Source organism: Mytilus galloprovincialis, chromosome 2 (assembly GCF_965363235.1).
Source record: "Mytilus galloprovincialis chromosome 2, xbMytGall1.hap1.1, whole genome shotgun sequence".
NCBI lineage: Eukaryota > Metazoa > Mollusca > Bivalvia > Mytilida > Mytilidae > Mytilus > Mytilus galloprovincialis.
In genome coordinates this window covers 84,496,030-84,511,967 of record NC_134839.1, presented here as the reverse complement: position 1 = coordinate 84,511,967, position 15,938 = coordinate 84,496,030, and the positions used below count along the sequence as shown (strand labels likewise).

General features: G+C 36.2%; 1 protein-coding gene across 1 annotated transcript; it reads left to right on the top strand.

Moving 5' to 3' along the window:
* The first annotated feature begins 3,011 nt into the window (after positions 1–3,011).
* LOC143062564 (uncharacterized) lies at positions 3,012–7,580 on the top strand. The gene is made up of 4 exons (XM_076234228.1): positions 3,012–3,644; positions 5,339–5,563; positions 6,086–6,220; positions 7,384–7,580. Exons 1-4 carry the CDS (start codon positions 3,296–3,298, stop codon positions 7,578–7,580), a joined length of 906 nt encoding a protein of 301 aa, XP_076090343.1. The 5' UTR covers positions 3,012–3,295.
* Positions 7,581–15,938: the final 8,358 nt, after the last annotated feature.

The window sequence follows — 15,938 nt, the reverse complement described above, 5'->3', positions numbered from 1 at the left end:
GAACTAGATTTAGCTACCTGTATTTACGTATCTGTTTAATTAGTATGATTGTTTTGATAAGCATGCACTTTTGTTGTGATAACTACTTTCACCTATTCCTTGAACGCCAACATAATTTTACAGGTAAATTGTCGGTAGATCAAAGGATGTTGGCATTCAAGGAATAAACCGATTAACCGACCAAACTCTCGGTTAGCCGAGTGTCGGCCGTGATATACATGTTTAATCAGTTTACAAGTGGATTATAAACGGGTCAAGGTTGAGCGAACATGAATTTCAATCGATTACACAGGTGACAATCAATTGATTGAGGCGCGTGTCGTTAAAACGTTAAATAACTTTCTAATTACTAAAGATATGATTATAAAATTTGAATTTATGAAATTTTTCAAAGTATAATTCTATATGCCATGTCCTTTGTGACCGTTGTATCATTCCATCAGGACCTTAGTGCACGTTTTTGTTCTCAGTGCACTAAGGAGGTCTTTTGCGGTATTTCTACGGACCCGAAAATAGGCTCTTCAAAGTTATGTCAGATCGGCGGCACTTTTAACTGTTTCTTGACGCGTGCCAAAAAAAAAAATGCAATACCGAGTTACAGATGCTCATTGACAAATTGTCATCTTTCGATTAAATGATCTTAAATCTATATGGTCGTAAATTTTAAAGTTATAAAATCTAAATGTTTAGTGATCTAAAATGTTCATTACTAATGAGTCAGTGGCGTAGCCAGGGTTGAAATGATGTGGATGCCTTCGCCGAGCGGAGCGGGGCGAATTTTTTTTTAGACTATTTTATGCAGATTATTTTTTTCAGACATTGTTCCTATAAGCACATGTACTCCCCTAGAATCCGAAACTGGTTAGATTTTTTGTTTAATTTCAAAATAACCACCAATTCATATAATTATTTTCAAACAAAATTTTAATGTTTTCTCGAAATTCTCGAAATTGAATGCAATTCATTATTTATTTATTTGATGTAAAGGTTTCCCACCAATCTTATTTTTGACATCTCATAAACGGCCCCATCACAGCGGCACTTCTGTATAAAGGAATTGAAGTGATCCCCTTTCCTAGCATTTCTCAAAAAACGGCCCCATCACAGCGGCACTTCGACATACAGAAAATGAAGTGATTCCATTAACGCGTCGCAGGGGACATCATCGAAATTCCTGGTGTCCGTCCATCCGGTCTTGTTTGCACTCTCATGTGTACAATTCTTGCCAGATTTTTATATCATCAGCAATGACAATTTCGAAAATAAGTCCTAAGCTTTGACCTTTTGAAATATAAATTATAACGGAAATATTATTGCATTTTCTCTAAAGCTTTTATTTCTCCATTAAAAATAAAAGGAAAAGGAAAAACATTATTTTTTATTTGTTATTGCCCTTGTTCCTTGGTTACTTAAAATATGTGCAATACAGGGGACATAGGAACTTTGTTCTTTTATTGAAAATAAAATTAATATGTGGACCTAGATAGAAACTGGTATTACTGATAAGCCTAGGAATGATCACACTCTATTACAGATTAGTTTTTTTTCACGTCGTCTTTCATGTCACAGGAAAAGATATCAGGATATAGTGGTTTAGTTGTCAGTTATGTTGTTAGTCAGTTGTAGAAGCCATCGCTCCGCTAGGCTCAATTTCAGATGAAACATGTCCGAGGATCTGTGCATCGTCCTCTGCACTTGCCCGTAGCCGAAGACGTAATCTTTTTACGAAAAAAAATCGAGAACACTTTTCTGCGATTTATCCATGATCTTGTTTTATTACATGAACTAAATTATCCTTAATAAAAGACCACGCATACTTCATCGGAATATAATTGGATGTTATCCTCATATCCTAACCCTTGTTACATACGGATACCTCCGAGTTTAACTGCTGCGAACATATCTTTTTTTATAATTTTTTTCCTGTCAAAATGATGTGGATGCTTGAGCATCTGAGCCTGAGCATACATGCAAGCTACGCCACTGTGAGTATTTTCGATTTTTCTGTGAAATGAGTCTAAGGTCGTCTAAACGTATATATATATATACATGTGTATTTGGCTACTGACTGCATAGTAAACTATTTATGTACCTATTAGGGGTGTTTGAGCGGGACGCGGGATTGTCGAGGCGGATTTTTTGTAAGCGTGACACATGAAAGAGGGGCCTGATGAGGGGGTCTCATCACGATTCACGAGTTGATTTTTTTGTCAATCACGAGTCACAGAAAATAAATTTCCATGATCACGGATCACGAAAATATAAAAAAAGTATCACCAATCAATCTCGATAATAGAGATTCAGAAGCTGGTTGTTTGGTGCAATTAAGCTACAATCAAATACATTACTGGCTCATTACTTGTTTACATGTTGAATTCTCCCAGGTTCTAAATTAAATCGTTAAAAACAGTCACATTCTGACTTCTTTTATTGTATAATAATAATATTTCATAGAAATGTTTTACTGGCGTAAATACCACGGAACCACATCTGTGTTTTATCTTGAGGCTAAACTAAGAGATTATAAAGTATATATATTTATTTTATCAATAAAATTTACTGCTGAGCCTGATTGTTCTCCCACTCCTGCTGGTTGTTCCTTGAAGAAAACTAAGACATTCTGGGGTGTCAATAACATTGTCCGTTTCTTCAGTGTAGTCCACATCTGATTCTGAATCATATTCAGAAACTTGATCATAGTCCGTGTTACCTTCTTCAGCTATTGAAGGAAATGTGATTTTTTAAGCCAAGAAAGACAACTCAATGGAACTCTTTATTTCCGTAATGAAAAAAAAATCACAAGAACGAAAAATATGTCTCAATCACGAAGAACGAACATAAAATTCCAATGAAAACGATTCACGAACAATGGTTTCATCACGAATCACGAAAAATAAATCTGTAGAAAAACGGATCACGATAGCGAAAATGCGCCGATCACGAAGAACGGAAATAACCCAGTAGCTCCAAATTATAAACATCCACTGTTTCCAACTATGATAATTGAGGGGGCTGATGGGTTATTTCCGTTCTTCGTGATCGGCGCATTTTCGCTATCGTGATCCGTTTTTCTACAGATTTATTTTTCGTGATTCGTGATGAAACCATTGTTCGTGAATCGTTTTCATTGGAATTTTATGTTCGTTCTTCGTGATTGAGACATATTTTTCGTTCTCGTGATTTTTTTTTTCATTACGGAAATAAAGAGTTCCATTGAGTTGTCTTTCTTGGCTTAAAAAGTTGAAGTGGCGCGATAGTTTTAAAAGTGCAATTAGGTCATTTATTAGTGCAAGCTATGGCAGCCCCCATGGCTGAGAGCCACAGCAATAACATTGTCGAGGTTGTGATATTTTATGTAGATCCAACCTGTTTTGGACAGGAAAATAAATTTATTGGAGGAAAAGAGAGAAAGAGGGTCAGTGTTAAACAAACGGATGTGAACGTTTTCAGAACTTTTTGTTCAATTTTAAAAGAACAGACCGGACTTGTGGAGGAAGCTCTCCAAAGAGGTTTGGGCAAAGAAGTGGAAGTGAAAATAAGTAGATTGGAGAAGACCAAAGAAGGTGTCAAAACATACGGCATTTCCACGCAGGCGACATGGGAGTTGGAGCTTCCCGAAATAGAAAAAGGGTGTAGTTTACAAGGTATTAAAAATTGTCACTGCTATAATAATGTATGTATTTATTTATAAGGTCGATTCAGCCCTTAGTCCATCCGCCGGCCCCAGTTGATCCGCCCCCACTGTTTATCTGACCCTGCCACATCTATGAATATCTATATTATAAAATATATAAATATATGTTATATGCCATATATTTATCCCGGGGGGGGGGGGGGGGGCTACTTCCTATAATTTTAGTGGTATGGGTGTGCCGCAAAACGGGGTCCCTTTTTCATGCCCTGCTGGTTAGAACGGGGTCTGTTTTTCATGACCTGCTGGTTAGAACCAGGTCCAGAACAGGTTCACATATTCCTGACACGTATTTTAGCTAGTTAGAAAAGGCACAGGAATCTGAAATTTTATCCCTTAAACGTGAAAAATGGGTGTGAGAATTTTTCAATAAAATTTCAAGATTCCTGTGGAAAAATTCATTATCTGAGCCTGTGTAGAACAGGTTATTCATTTTTACTGAGGGGGTCTACAACAGGGTATACATTTTCTGAGCATGTCTAGAACAGGGTTATGTTTTTCAACTTTTTTCTGTTAGAACAGGGTGTAATTTTGCAAGTGCTTTCGGCACAGTTATACCCAAAATGATTGTCAGTACCCCCTCCCCCCCGGGATATATATATACTTGAGTCATGCTCGTAAACGGCCCTTTCTGTGATTAAAACAAGAATCTTATTTTTTTTTTGTGTTGAAACCCAGTTACGACTGGCACAACAAAGTGCACACTCTAGAGATTAAGATATGGTACAATGGGCGTGTGAACTATGATTATATTTTGGACATTTTTTTTTAATATATTGTTTCATTGAAAATTTTGATATTACGATTTTGTAGCACAATGAGAAGGAATTTAGTTTTTTTTTTAATGAACATTATACAATTTCTTGTGTTTGAAATACGTGAAGTTGGTCGTTAAAAGTAATTGTATTTTTTTAATCTCCCCAAATAATTTTAAGCCGCCCGTTTCTCGATTAATTGATAATATTTATGTTAACTACAAAAATATTATATGTCTTATATGCATTAAGCAATAACCATGCAAAAGTGCATAGTGTGCTGCCGGGCTTCATTAACACATTATCTACATATACATTATACATATAAAAAAGAAGATTTGGTGTAATTGCCAATGAGACTAACAACTATAGGTCACCGTACGGCCTTCAATAATGAGCAAAGCCCGTACCGCATAGTCAGCTATAAAAGGCCCCGAAATGACAAATGTTAAACAATTCAGACGAGAAAACTAACGGCCAAGTCAATGTACAAATAAATAAATGAAAAACAAACATATAACACAGCAACAAACGACAACCACTGAATAACAGGCTCCTGACTTGGGACAGGCACATACATACATAATATGGCGGGGTTAAACACGTTAGCTGGAATCCAACCCTCCCCTAACCTGGGACAGTGGTGTAACAGTACAACATAGGAACGAACTATAAAAATCAGTTGAAAAGTCTTCATTGTTGAAGATCGGGTAGTGAGTCACGAATGTTATTTCTTATATATAGTATTCATTTTAATCTTGTGATATTTGTTCTTCTTCCCCACATGTTTTTTTTTTAATTATGAGTATCCTGCAGCCCCGACTGTAATCATGCAAACTCAACAACCAACACATTTTGAGCTCTTATTTCAACACAATTATTTCCTTTACAGTGTTTGTTCTGAAAAAGGAAATAGTCTTTGCTAAAGGACATCCAACCATAAAAGTGGTTGCTGCTGCTGATAGCCAGACTATAGTGTGCAGTAAAGATTCAAAAAGGGGACGGAAGAGGTCGCTGGTGAAGGACGAGGATGAAGAACTGTTTAAGAAATTGAAGAAGGGAGACACGGTAGAAAGAAATGAAAGACAGAAAGCTAACCTTAAAGCAATGGAGAATGGTAATTTTTGATTAAATATATACAACCAGATAATATACCATAATAGATCATAATAGGGAAATAAACTATATCTAAAAAAACCGACCCCTAAATATATGGATTTTAGTTTTTGCGTCGTCTTCATATTCATCTTCTTTTTCAATTTTTTTTTAGTTTTCAATGTTTTATGTTTTTGTTTGTCCATGTTTGTCATATTTGTTCCAGGGTTTGTATTTTGTTCATTGATTCCCCTACATCTTGAATATCGCGTCGGTTGTCTACACTTCTCTTTTTTTTCATTCACTCTTGTCGGGACTAGATTACTTGGAGGTTTCATAATGGTTTGAAACTATGTAAAATATGTAGACTAGCCTTTCACTCAGCTCGTGTTTTTTTTTTATTGAAACCGTAATTATACTGAATTATTAAATAATACGTTCCCTACGGGTCTTGAGGCCAATACAGCAAACCTTGAATCTATACCAGTGCCAATACAGAAACAGCCAGTTAATAACACTATATTATTATTTATTATTTTAACAGCTATCACGGATATCAGGGAGTTGGAAGGCAGCACAGTAATTAACGAATACACCATAAAATGCGGCCGATGCCTGAATTCACTTAGTGTACCATGTGATAGAAAACCTGTCAAACGGATTGAATACTTTAAGTCAAGTAAGTTTTATGAGGGGTGGGGGGGGGGGGGGGGGGGGCAAGGGGCAAGGGGGTCCAATAACAGTTAACAGAAAATTCATTCTCACAATAACAGATAACAAAAAAAAAAAAAAATCCAATAACGGCAACAGGAATAGTCAATAACAGATAACAGCCATTTTTTTTCTTCAGAATAATAGGTAACAAAGGTTTAAATTGGCCCAGAACAGCATAACAGTTATACCCCTTGCCCGGCCTCTTCTATTTCTCAAAAAATCCAATCTCATTAAAATCAGATCTCTCACTATACGCTACCGTGGAAGAGTATATTAAGAGATCTAGATTTAAATTAGATTGCAATATTAATGGTCAATAATGCAGCACCGGAAACAACTTATGTTAATAGTTAAATCTTACTCAAAGGCAAATCATTGTACAAGAGAATAATCTCCTTACTTCTCTCCATGCTACTTGTACACAATTAAGAGAGACAGATGAAAAATGATGTATTTCAATCAACAAGATAAAAAATTTACATAGTCAGTTTAAATACAAACACATTTTAGTCAACTGTAGCTGTATATGTACACCATTACTATAATTACGTCTTGTGTTTTTATAGATTATTACATGGCATTTTCCATGTCGGCCCTAACTGGTATCAGCCCTAGACTCCCATATCAAGCCAGAGGCCTTTGAAACAAGTAGAACTGAAGGTAACCCAGTGCTATGGATCAGAAAACAGTTCATAAAATATTATACTCTTCTGTTGAAATATATGATAAAGCGTATAATACATGGCAAAATCCGTATCACATGCCGTATCACCCTCGACCAATATCATCCCTCGGGCCTAAAGGCCCTTGGGCTGATATTGATGTCTCGGGATGATACGACATATGATACGGATTTTGCCATGTATTATTCTCTATATCACATATTTTCAAGTTTATCGGGGCTAATATGGATTCTCAAGGGCTGATATGGATTTTCAAGGGCTGATATGGATTTTAAAGGGCTGATATCGATTTTCGAGGGCTGATATCGATATTGGCAAAAAGCCTACTTTGACTTCCTACTATATCTGACCATGCAAAAACATACATATCAGTACAAAATGTGTGATAATTAACAATATAGCATCTCTGTAATGATCTGTAATGCGTATTATTAATTTATTTCAGAACACTTTGACCAGTTCTGCATACATAAAAGTGCAAAAAATGACAAAAAGTTAATAAGAGATAAAGATGTTCAGGGAATGAAAACTGTCATGAAAAGTTGGCTACAAGCAACAAGTGAAAATACGGCCCAAGAAGCTGATGAGGATATTGATAACATTGATAATCAACCATACGATGTTGTCGAATCGTTGGAGTGAGTGCTCTGTGAAGTTAAGATAAAGATATGACAATTTGAATTCACTATCGTTGTTTTGTACTCTTACACTTGATATTAAAAGTAAAGTGTTTAATGAATGTTGTATTCGCTTTTCTATACAGGTACTGGCTATGTTAAGCGCAGAAAGTAACAATAAAAATTTGTCATTATACCCGCACGAGTGGGTGGTATGTTGGAATACCCTTGTCCGTCCGCCATTCCGTCCGTCCGACTTTTGTTGCAATTAGGTAGCAATACACAGTTAGGAGTTTAGTTTCGCATTATGGCAACGGTGGACTTTTCAAAGATAAAATGTTTTGCAAAATAAAATTCATTTTTAGAAAGCTGGAGTTAAAACTAGTCCTCAAAGTGTCTTTATGTGACCATAAAGATGTACTTATCATGTGTTATAGGCCATTTTATGCTTTGCAGTCCGCATTTTGGTATCCATGCCGGTCATAGGTTCAGGAATTATTGTAATGTTTCTTTCTGTGTTTTTTCAACAATTTTTTCTCAAATTTATGAAAAAGGAGATAAAAGACATATGATAATTCTTTAATTTTGTGAAAGGTACATGAACATAGTTTCAGAAAAGGTATCACTCAAGGGCGTTGAAATTCTCCAAAGGACCAAATTTTTGGGAAACATATGACAGCAATCCCCCCCCCCCCTCCCCCATTTTAGCACTATTTTATAGTAAATGCAGATTGTTGTCATGGATACACCAAAAATGAATGAAATTTCACCATTTTCAGTATTGCAAAATAGAATTCGTGGAAGATACTAATTACAGACATATGCACACTTATAACACCAACATTTAGGTTTTACTGTTAAAAAGCAAGCAAACAAGGATGGTTGAAAATTATGAAGATAAATTTTAACTTTGTTTGCTAACTGTGTATTGGTACCTTATCTCAGCTCCTACTGAGTCAGATTTATTTCAAAATTGGTATGCTGCTTAATAATAATAAAGTTTACGTTGTAAGTGATTTTGATCGCATTCCAATATAAAATTCCTGTTCAGCAACTATATTGTTAAATAAGGGCTTTAATGTATCACCGATTGGGATCCTTTGTGCCTTTACCCCGTTTATGTTGTGTTGCATATTTGAACAGATTTATAAAAATACAAAATCATTTGTTTAAGAAATAAATCATGGGAGGGGTGATGTTGTTCATTTAAATGGACACTGCCTTCATATTCGAATTTTGCCACGAGCGTTATCAAGAGTAAAATGTAATAAAAGGTCATAGACCATGATTAAATGTACACAACATCACCCAACCCATGAATTAATTCGATTCTAATAGGACAAATGCGTTAATTTGCAAAATGAAAACATTTTTAGACTAGCTTGTGCTTAGTGGGACGTTGTTGAGTATTATATTGGTTAACATAATATAGACGTCATATAAGAATAAATAATAAAACACATTGATACGTATAAGTACACAACTACAATTCTTAAGTCTATTTTATATGACATATGTTGGTGGCAATTTCCACACATCCAAAATATGCATGTTGTCTTGAGGTCATACAACTCTAGGCACCGGTCGAAAACTATAGAACCATACATATGCACGTTTATAGGGCACACTACATAGTTTCATTCTGTTATTCGCTCTAACTATCTCCCGACCTGGTCTACGCTAATTTCTAAAGCAACTGTAGTGACAACAATCTCTCATCTTTCGTCAGTCCAACTGTTTGTCATGCACTCGAAACTTTTGTTAAAAGTATGCAGCACATGGAACAAACAAATAAGGGCGACAACGGGAATATCTTCACCTATACATCGAATTCTAACATATCGTTTGTCGCTTATGGCATACTAAATGCTTTAAGGATGATTTTATCATTCAGATGACATTTATCGCACGAACTTAGGTTAGGTATCTAATCTGATAAAGATCTATGTACTTGTGATTGTTTAAGTCCTGAATGTTAACATCTTTTCTTTACAGACCAAGCGTTATGAGGTTTGGTGACTATGACAGTGATTTAGAAGTCGATACATTCGACATTCCTGAAACAGAGAGTGATAATGAATCAGTACTTGAACTACAGTCCCCTGACGATCATACAACTGACAGCGAGACCGACATTGATCCAGAGTATTTAGTTTTTCCAGTCGTAGTAAAACCAGCAAATGAAATGTGCATTCGATTGAATGAATTGATTGAAAATGGTAAAATCACACCCAACACAATCTTGTACAAATACTTGAATGATGTAACAAGCGTTTTGGTTGACCCTAATCATCACTATGATTCTGAAGTAATAGAGTTTTTCAACACCATAAAGTATCTTGGAGGAGAACGAACTGTTAATTTCCTTCGTGGACCAATGTGGCACGGAACAGGCACGGGTGGATTGAAAAATCCAGATGACGCAAAACTTAATTTTGGTGGACCCTCGTCTCACGCTCGATTAAAAAGGTCATCTGGCTATACAACAGAAAGTGGCGTTATAAAACCTTGGCTAATATCAATGCTACAACTGGCAACCAATGATAGTAAAGTAGTTCCTTTAGTAGAATCATCAACTGTTAAAGTAATTGGGCTTACGATGGCAAATGATGGGACTGCTCTCAAACCTAGCATACTTTATGATGAACACCAAAAGGTCAATGTTGGTCTTAAGGACACGGCTAGTTTCGACTTTGTTCGAAAAAATTCGAATCCGGATCCTGATTTCCTTAGACAGAATGTTGTAACAGATGCAGACATCACTTACATTTCTACAATTGACAATAATATAAGTCTCCCTGTTGCAGTGACATACAAACCAAAATCTGGTAAAACAGGGGAAGACATTAAATCCCAGTTTCTCTACGAAGTTTGTATAGTTCAAACATGTCTTAGGTGTTTGCAACAAGCGACTAGTATGCGACATATCCTACACAAGGACAGTGTTTCTAATTGTAATAGCAGCTGCAGTGAATGCACTGAACAAGGCAAACTATGTGACGCCTGTAAAAACGAAAACCATTTGAGCCATATTCCCTCAATTCGTGCATGCAATAGGTGTATTGAAAACGGTGTTCAATGTAAAAGGGGTGCTGTTCTGGTCATCACGGCAGATTGTGAACAGGGCAACAAAACGGCATTCGAATTGTTGATATCTGACCGAGAGGCTGGTATATTGGAATCAAAGTACATATTTGCTGTTCTTCCTGATGCAGTGCATGTTGGCAAAAGTTTGAAAGCAAGCTTTGCGAACTGGCCCATTTTGTTGGATACGCAACGATCATGTCTACCACTTGTACACACTGTTAGAGATGCACATGCAGAATTGAAACGAATTTTACCTAGGGATTCGGTCACTCACAAGGATAGAATGGATATCAATTGTATACTTCATTTGACAAAATCGTCTGTTCTTACATTTCTTGAATCCGTGCATGGTATAGTACACACAATAATCCCTGATAAATACAAAATAAGCGCAAGTAACAAGGTTGGACTGTATCCACATCCGATTGCCATTACTGCTGCAAACCTAGGGACCCTATACGTTATAGATCACAATCCGAAAACTTCTTCTTCAAGATTACTCGAGATAAGACAGCATGTCCCAGCCGAAGTTAAAATTGTTGGAGAATACAGTGATGCAAGAAGTCTAGCATATATTGAGGGTACAGTGTACATTTGTGAACACAACAAAACAATTTCAGTTTACCCAAAAAACACAGGAAAATTGAACATGAAAAACCTGAAAAAAGGCGAACTTATTGAAGAAGCTAGAAAACGAGATATCCCAACAAATGGAACAGTTGCAGATTTGAAAAACAGACTAACAAACTATCTACAAAGCCTGGAAAAGACTTACAAGGAGAGACGGATAAAGATGGACACTGTTGATATAGCAGATTATTTACCATCGTGCATTTCCAAAGCAGCAGCACAAATGCTTTTAGTAAGTTCTGATATCAAAAGAATGCTTAGCACAGTAGATATTAACTCTGATGGTGTTATTATGAAGGGAGTTGTAAATCATATTGCAAATTATCCAACTTACGTTAGAGAAGTTACATGCATGGCTTTGCATGAAAACCAAGCATACATGGTGCACAACGGAAACCCAGGAGGCTTAGTTACACTTGATATGGCAACCGGCGTAGCAGTAAGAAAACTAACTAATGGTACTGGGGAGTGTACTTTATGTTCAAGTGTATCTGGATATGGCGAAACCGTTATTTTCTGTGATTCGGGAAGCAATCAAGTCAAAGAAATTATTGGACCATCGGTTAGAGTTGTAGCTGGTACTGGACAAATAGGTAATGATAATGGACCTTGTGACAAAGCCTCATTTTCTCAGCTTTTCTCCCTCTGTACTGAAATGAAAAACATATTTGTTTGCGATGCCCAAACCGGTTGTGTGAAGGTTATAACAGACATGAAAGGTTCTGTCAGGTTTTTGACACATTTGAAATTGCTGTATCAAGCTTTTGGGGTACATTTCAAACATCAAAATGTCGAAAGGGCTAATCTTGAGGAAGCAAAAGACCTGGTTCGACGGTTATCGGACTATCTCCATGAAACTGTACGAAGCGTTCAAGTTATTCTAGACACAGACAGACAACTTAATGGGCCAGATGGAACCATATCATCGAAAACTTTGAAGTCCGTAGACATGATCCATAGTGAACTGAGTTATTTGCAAAGTCAAATAACGTCAATTAATTCGTCAATTCCCATTAACATGTTGTCTTGTCTCACTGTATGCGTTGAAAACTTACATGCTCTTGGACATTTCAAATGCCAATTACCAACTATGTTAGAACATGCCCGGAACTTAAGCAATACGGTGTATGAGGGAATAAAAAGGAGTGTCCTGTGGGCTGCCTACTACTTTACGCATCCCTCCTCTTATTACCCTATTCCTGAAAATGACATGCCATTGTCGACCCTGAGTGCTATGGAGCACTTGAAACCAAAAGCCCTCCTTTCAAAGGACCAGGAACGAGAAATGCGTGAGTGGGCCCAGGACTTCGGGAAGTGTGTTCGACAAAGATCAGTACGACAGCAAACGACAATGTACAACACTGGCACATTACCACTTAATATGTACAAAAATGCAACTTACAGTACCACAAGTGAAAAAATCACATTTCCTTCAATAGCTGAAGAAGGTAACACGGACTATGATCAAGTTTCTGAATATGATTCAGAATCAGATGTGGACTACACTGAAGAAACGGACCATGTTATTGACACCCCAGAATGTCTTAGTTTTCTTCAAGGGACAACCAGCAGGAGTGGGAGAACAATCAGGCTCAGCAGTAAATTTTATTGACAAAATAAATATATATACTTTATAATCTCTTAGTTTAGCCTCAAGATAAAACACAGATGTGGTTCCGTGGTATTTACGCCAGTAAAACATTTCTATGAAATATTATTATTATACAATAAAAGAAGTCAAAATGTGACTGTTTTTAACGATTTAATTTAGAACCTGGGAGAATTCAACATGTAAACAAGTAATGAGCCAGTAATGTATTTGATTGTAGCTTAATTGCACCAAACAACCAGCTTCTGAATCTCTATTATCGAGATTGATTGGTGATACTCTTTTTATATTTTCGTGATCCGTGATCATGGAAATTTATTTTCTGTGACTCGTGATTGACAAAAAAATCAACTCGTGAATCGTGATGAGACCCCCCCATCAGGCCCCTCATAATTGACATTCCATTGAAAAAAGAGGTATAAAGAATGATACAGAATGATACAAAGGAAAATACTACCGGTATACAAGTCTGTGTCATACACAATCAGGGCTACTTTAAAAGACTGCTTTAATATGATACCATATCTATCCCTGTTATAAAATGACCATTTCATGTTTATAATAGTTGCAGTTTAAAGTATGTCTTAATGTAGTAGCATACATGCGGGAGATTTGGAGTGCTTTTAAATATTTCTGGATCAAACACTATTACAGGAAAATACAAAAAGTAATAAGGTATAAATATAAATCTTAGCTTAATCTGTAGACTGGACAGATGTTTATAATCTGCTGTTTCACTGTCTCAACTGTTATTTTCACTATTCTCAAATTCAGCAGTGCAAAATTTTTTTTCAAGCAGGTGACAGCATAATTTTTTTTTCAGCTACAGTGCAAAACATAATTTTTTTTTCGTTCAGCTAGGCCATCAAAATATTTTTTTCAAAAAAATCCCAGGCCCCCCCCCCCCCCCCCCCCCCAGATAAGAAAATGGTTGTTGCCTTAAAGGAGGGGTTCCTAACCCAGGACAAATGGGGGGGGGGGGGTGTTCCAATTCAAATGCATTGATCGTCCAAAAAAAAAAAGGGGGGGTTCCCACCCTCGGACCCCCCTGGATCCGTGCCTGTGAGGCATGCTTTAGCTTGCCATTAAACAAAAATGTATACTAGTTGAGTGATAATGGATGTGATACTAAACTCCTCAATGTAAAAAAAAAGAAACTAAAATAAAAATCATACAAAGGTCACAAAGGCCATAACTTCTGGCCCCTGACTTGGGAAAAGTGCAAAATGCAGTGGGGTTAAAAGCCTTTACTGTAAATTCCTGAAATTATAATTATATAAATCATCTCGCATCTTTCTGAAATTTCATGGATCAGTGAACAAGGTTAAGTTTTGGTGGTCAAGTCCATATCTCAGATACTATAAGCAAAAGGTCTTAGTATATTCGGTGTATGAAAGGACTGTAAGGTGTACATGTCCAACTGGCAGGTGTCATCTGACCTTGACCTCATTTTCATGGTTCAGTGGTTATAGTTAAGTTTTTGTGTTTTGGTCTTTTTTTCTCATACTTTATGCAATAGATCTACTATATTTGTTGTATGGAATGATTGTAAGGTGTACATGTCTAGCGGGCAAATGTCATCTGACCTTGACCTCATTTTCATGGTTGAGTGGTCAAAGTTAAGTTTTTGAGTTTTGGTCTTTTTATCTAATACTATATGCCATAGGTCAACTATATTTGGTGTATGGAAATATTTTATGATCTATATATGTCAGTCGCGCAGGTTTTATTTGACCTCGATCTCATTTTCATTGCTCAGTGTTAAGTTTTTGTGTTTTGGTCTATTTTTCTTAAACTATAAGTAATAGGTCAACTATATTTGTTGTATGGAAGCATTGTAAGCTGTACATGTCTGCCTGGCATGGTTCATCTGACCTTGACCTCATTTTCATGGTTCATTGGTCTTTGTTTAGTTATCTTGGTTAATGTTAAGTTTATGTGACAGTTTTTAATAAGGCTTTATACTTAGGACTATCAACATAATATTAATGATTAGTATAGAAGGCGAGACATTTCAGCGTGTCCACTCTTGTTATACGACCGCAAAATTTGAAAAATTTTTCGTCGTATATTGCTATCACGTTGGCGTCGTCGTCGTCGTCCGAATACTTTTAGTTTTCGCACTCTAACTTTAGTAAAAGTGAATGGAAATCTATGAAATTTTAACACAAGGTTTATGACCACAAAAGGAAGGTTGGTATTGATTTTGGGAGTTTTGGTCCCAACATTTTAGGAAATAGGGGCCAAAAACGGCCCAAATAAGCATTTTCTTGGTTTTCGCACTATAACTTTAGTTTAAGTTAATAGAAATCTATGAAATTTTGACACAAGGTTTATGACCACAAAAGAACGGTTGGGATTGATTTTGGGAGTTTTGGTTTCAACAGTTTAGGAATTAGGGGCCAAAAAAGGGCCCAAATAAGCATTATTCTTGGTTTTCGCACAATAACTTTAGTTTAAGTAAATAGAAATCAATGAAATTTAAACACAATGTTAATGACTACAAAAGAAAGGTTGGTATTGATTTTGGGAGTTTAGGTCCCAACAGTTTAGGAATTAGGGGCCAAAAAGGGACCCAAATTAGCATTCTCTTGGTTTTCGCACCATAACGTTAGTATAAGTAAATAGAAATCTATGAAATTTAAACACAAGGTTTATGACCATAAAAGGAAGGTTGGTATTACTTTTGGGAGTTTTGGTCCCAACAGAATAAGGGGCCCAAAGGGTCCAAAATTAAACTTTGTTTGATTTCATCCAAATTGAATAATTGGGGTTCTTTGATATGCCGAATCTAACTGTGATGACTGTGTATGTAGATTCTTAACTTTTGGTCCCGTTTTCAAATTGGTCTACATTAAGGTCCAAAGGGTCCAAAATTAAACTTAGTTTGATTTTGACAAAAAATGAATCAGTTAGGTTCTTTGATATGCTGAATCTAAAAATGTACTTCGATTCTTGATTATTGGCCCAGTTTTCAAATTGGTCCAAATCGGGGTCCAAAATTAAACTTTGTTTGATTTCATCAAAAATTGAATAAATGGGGTTCTTTGATATACC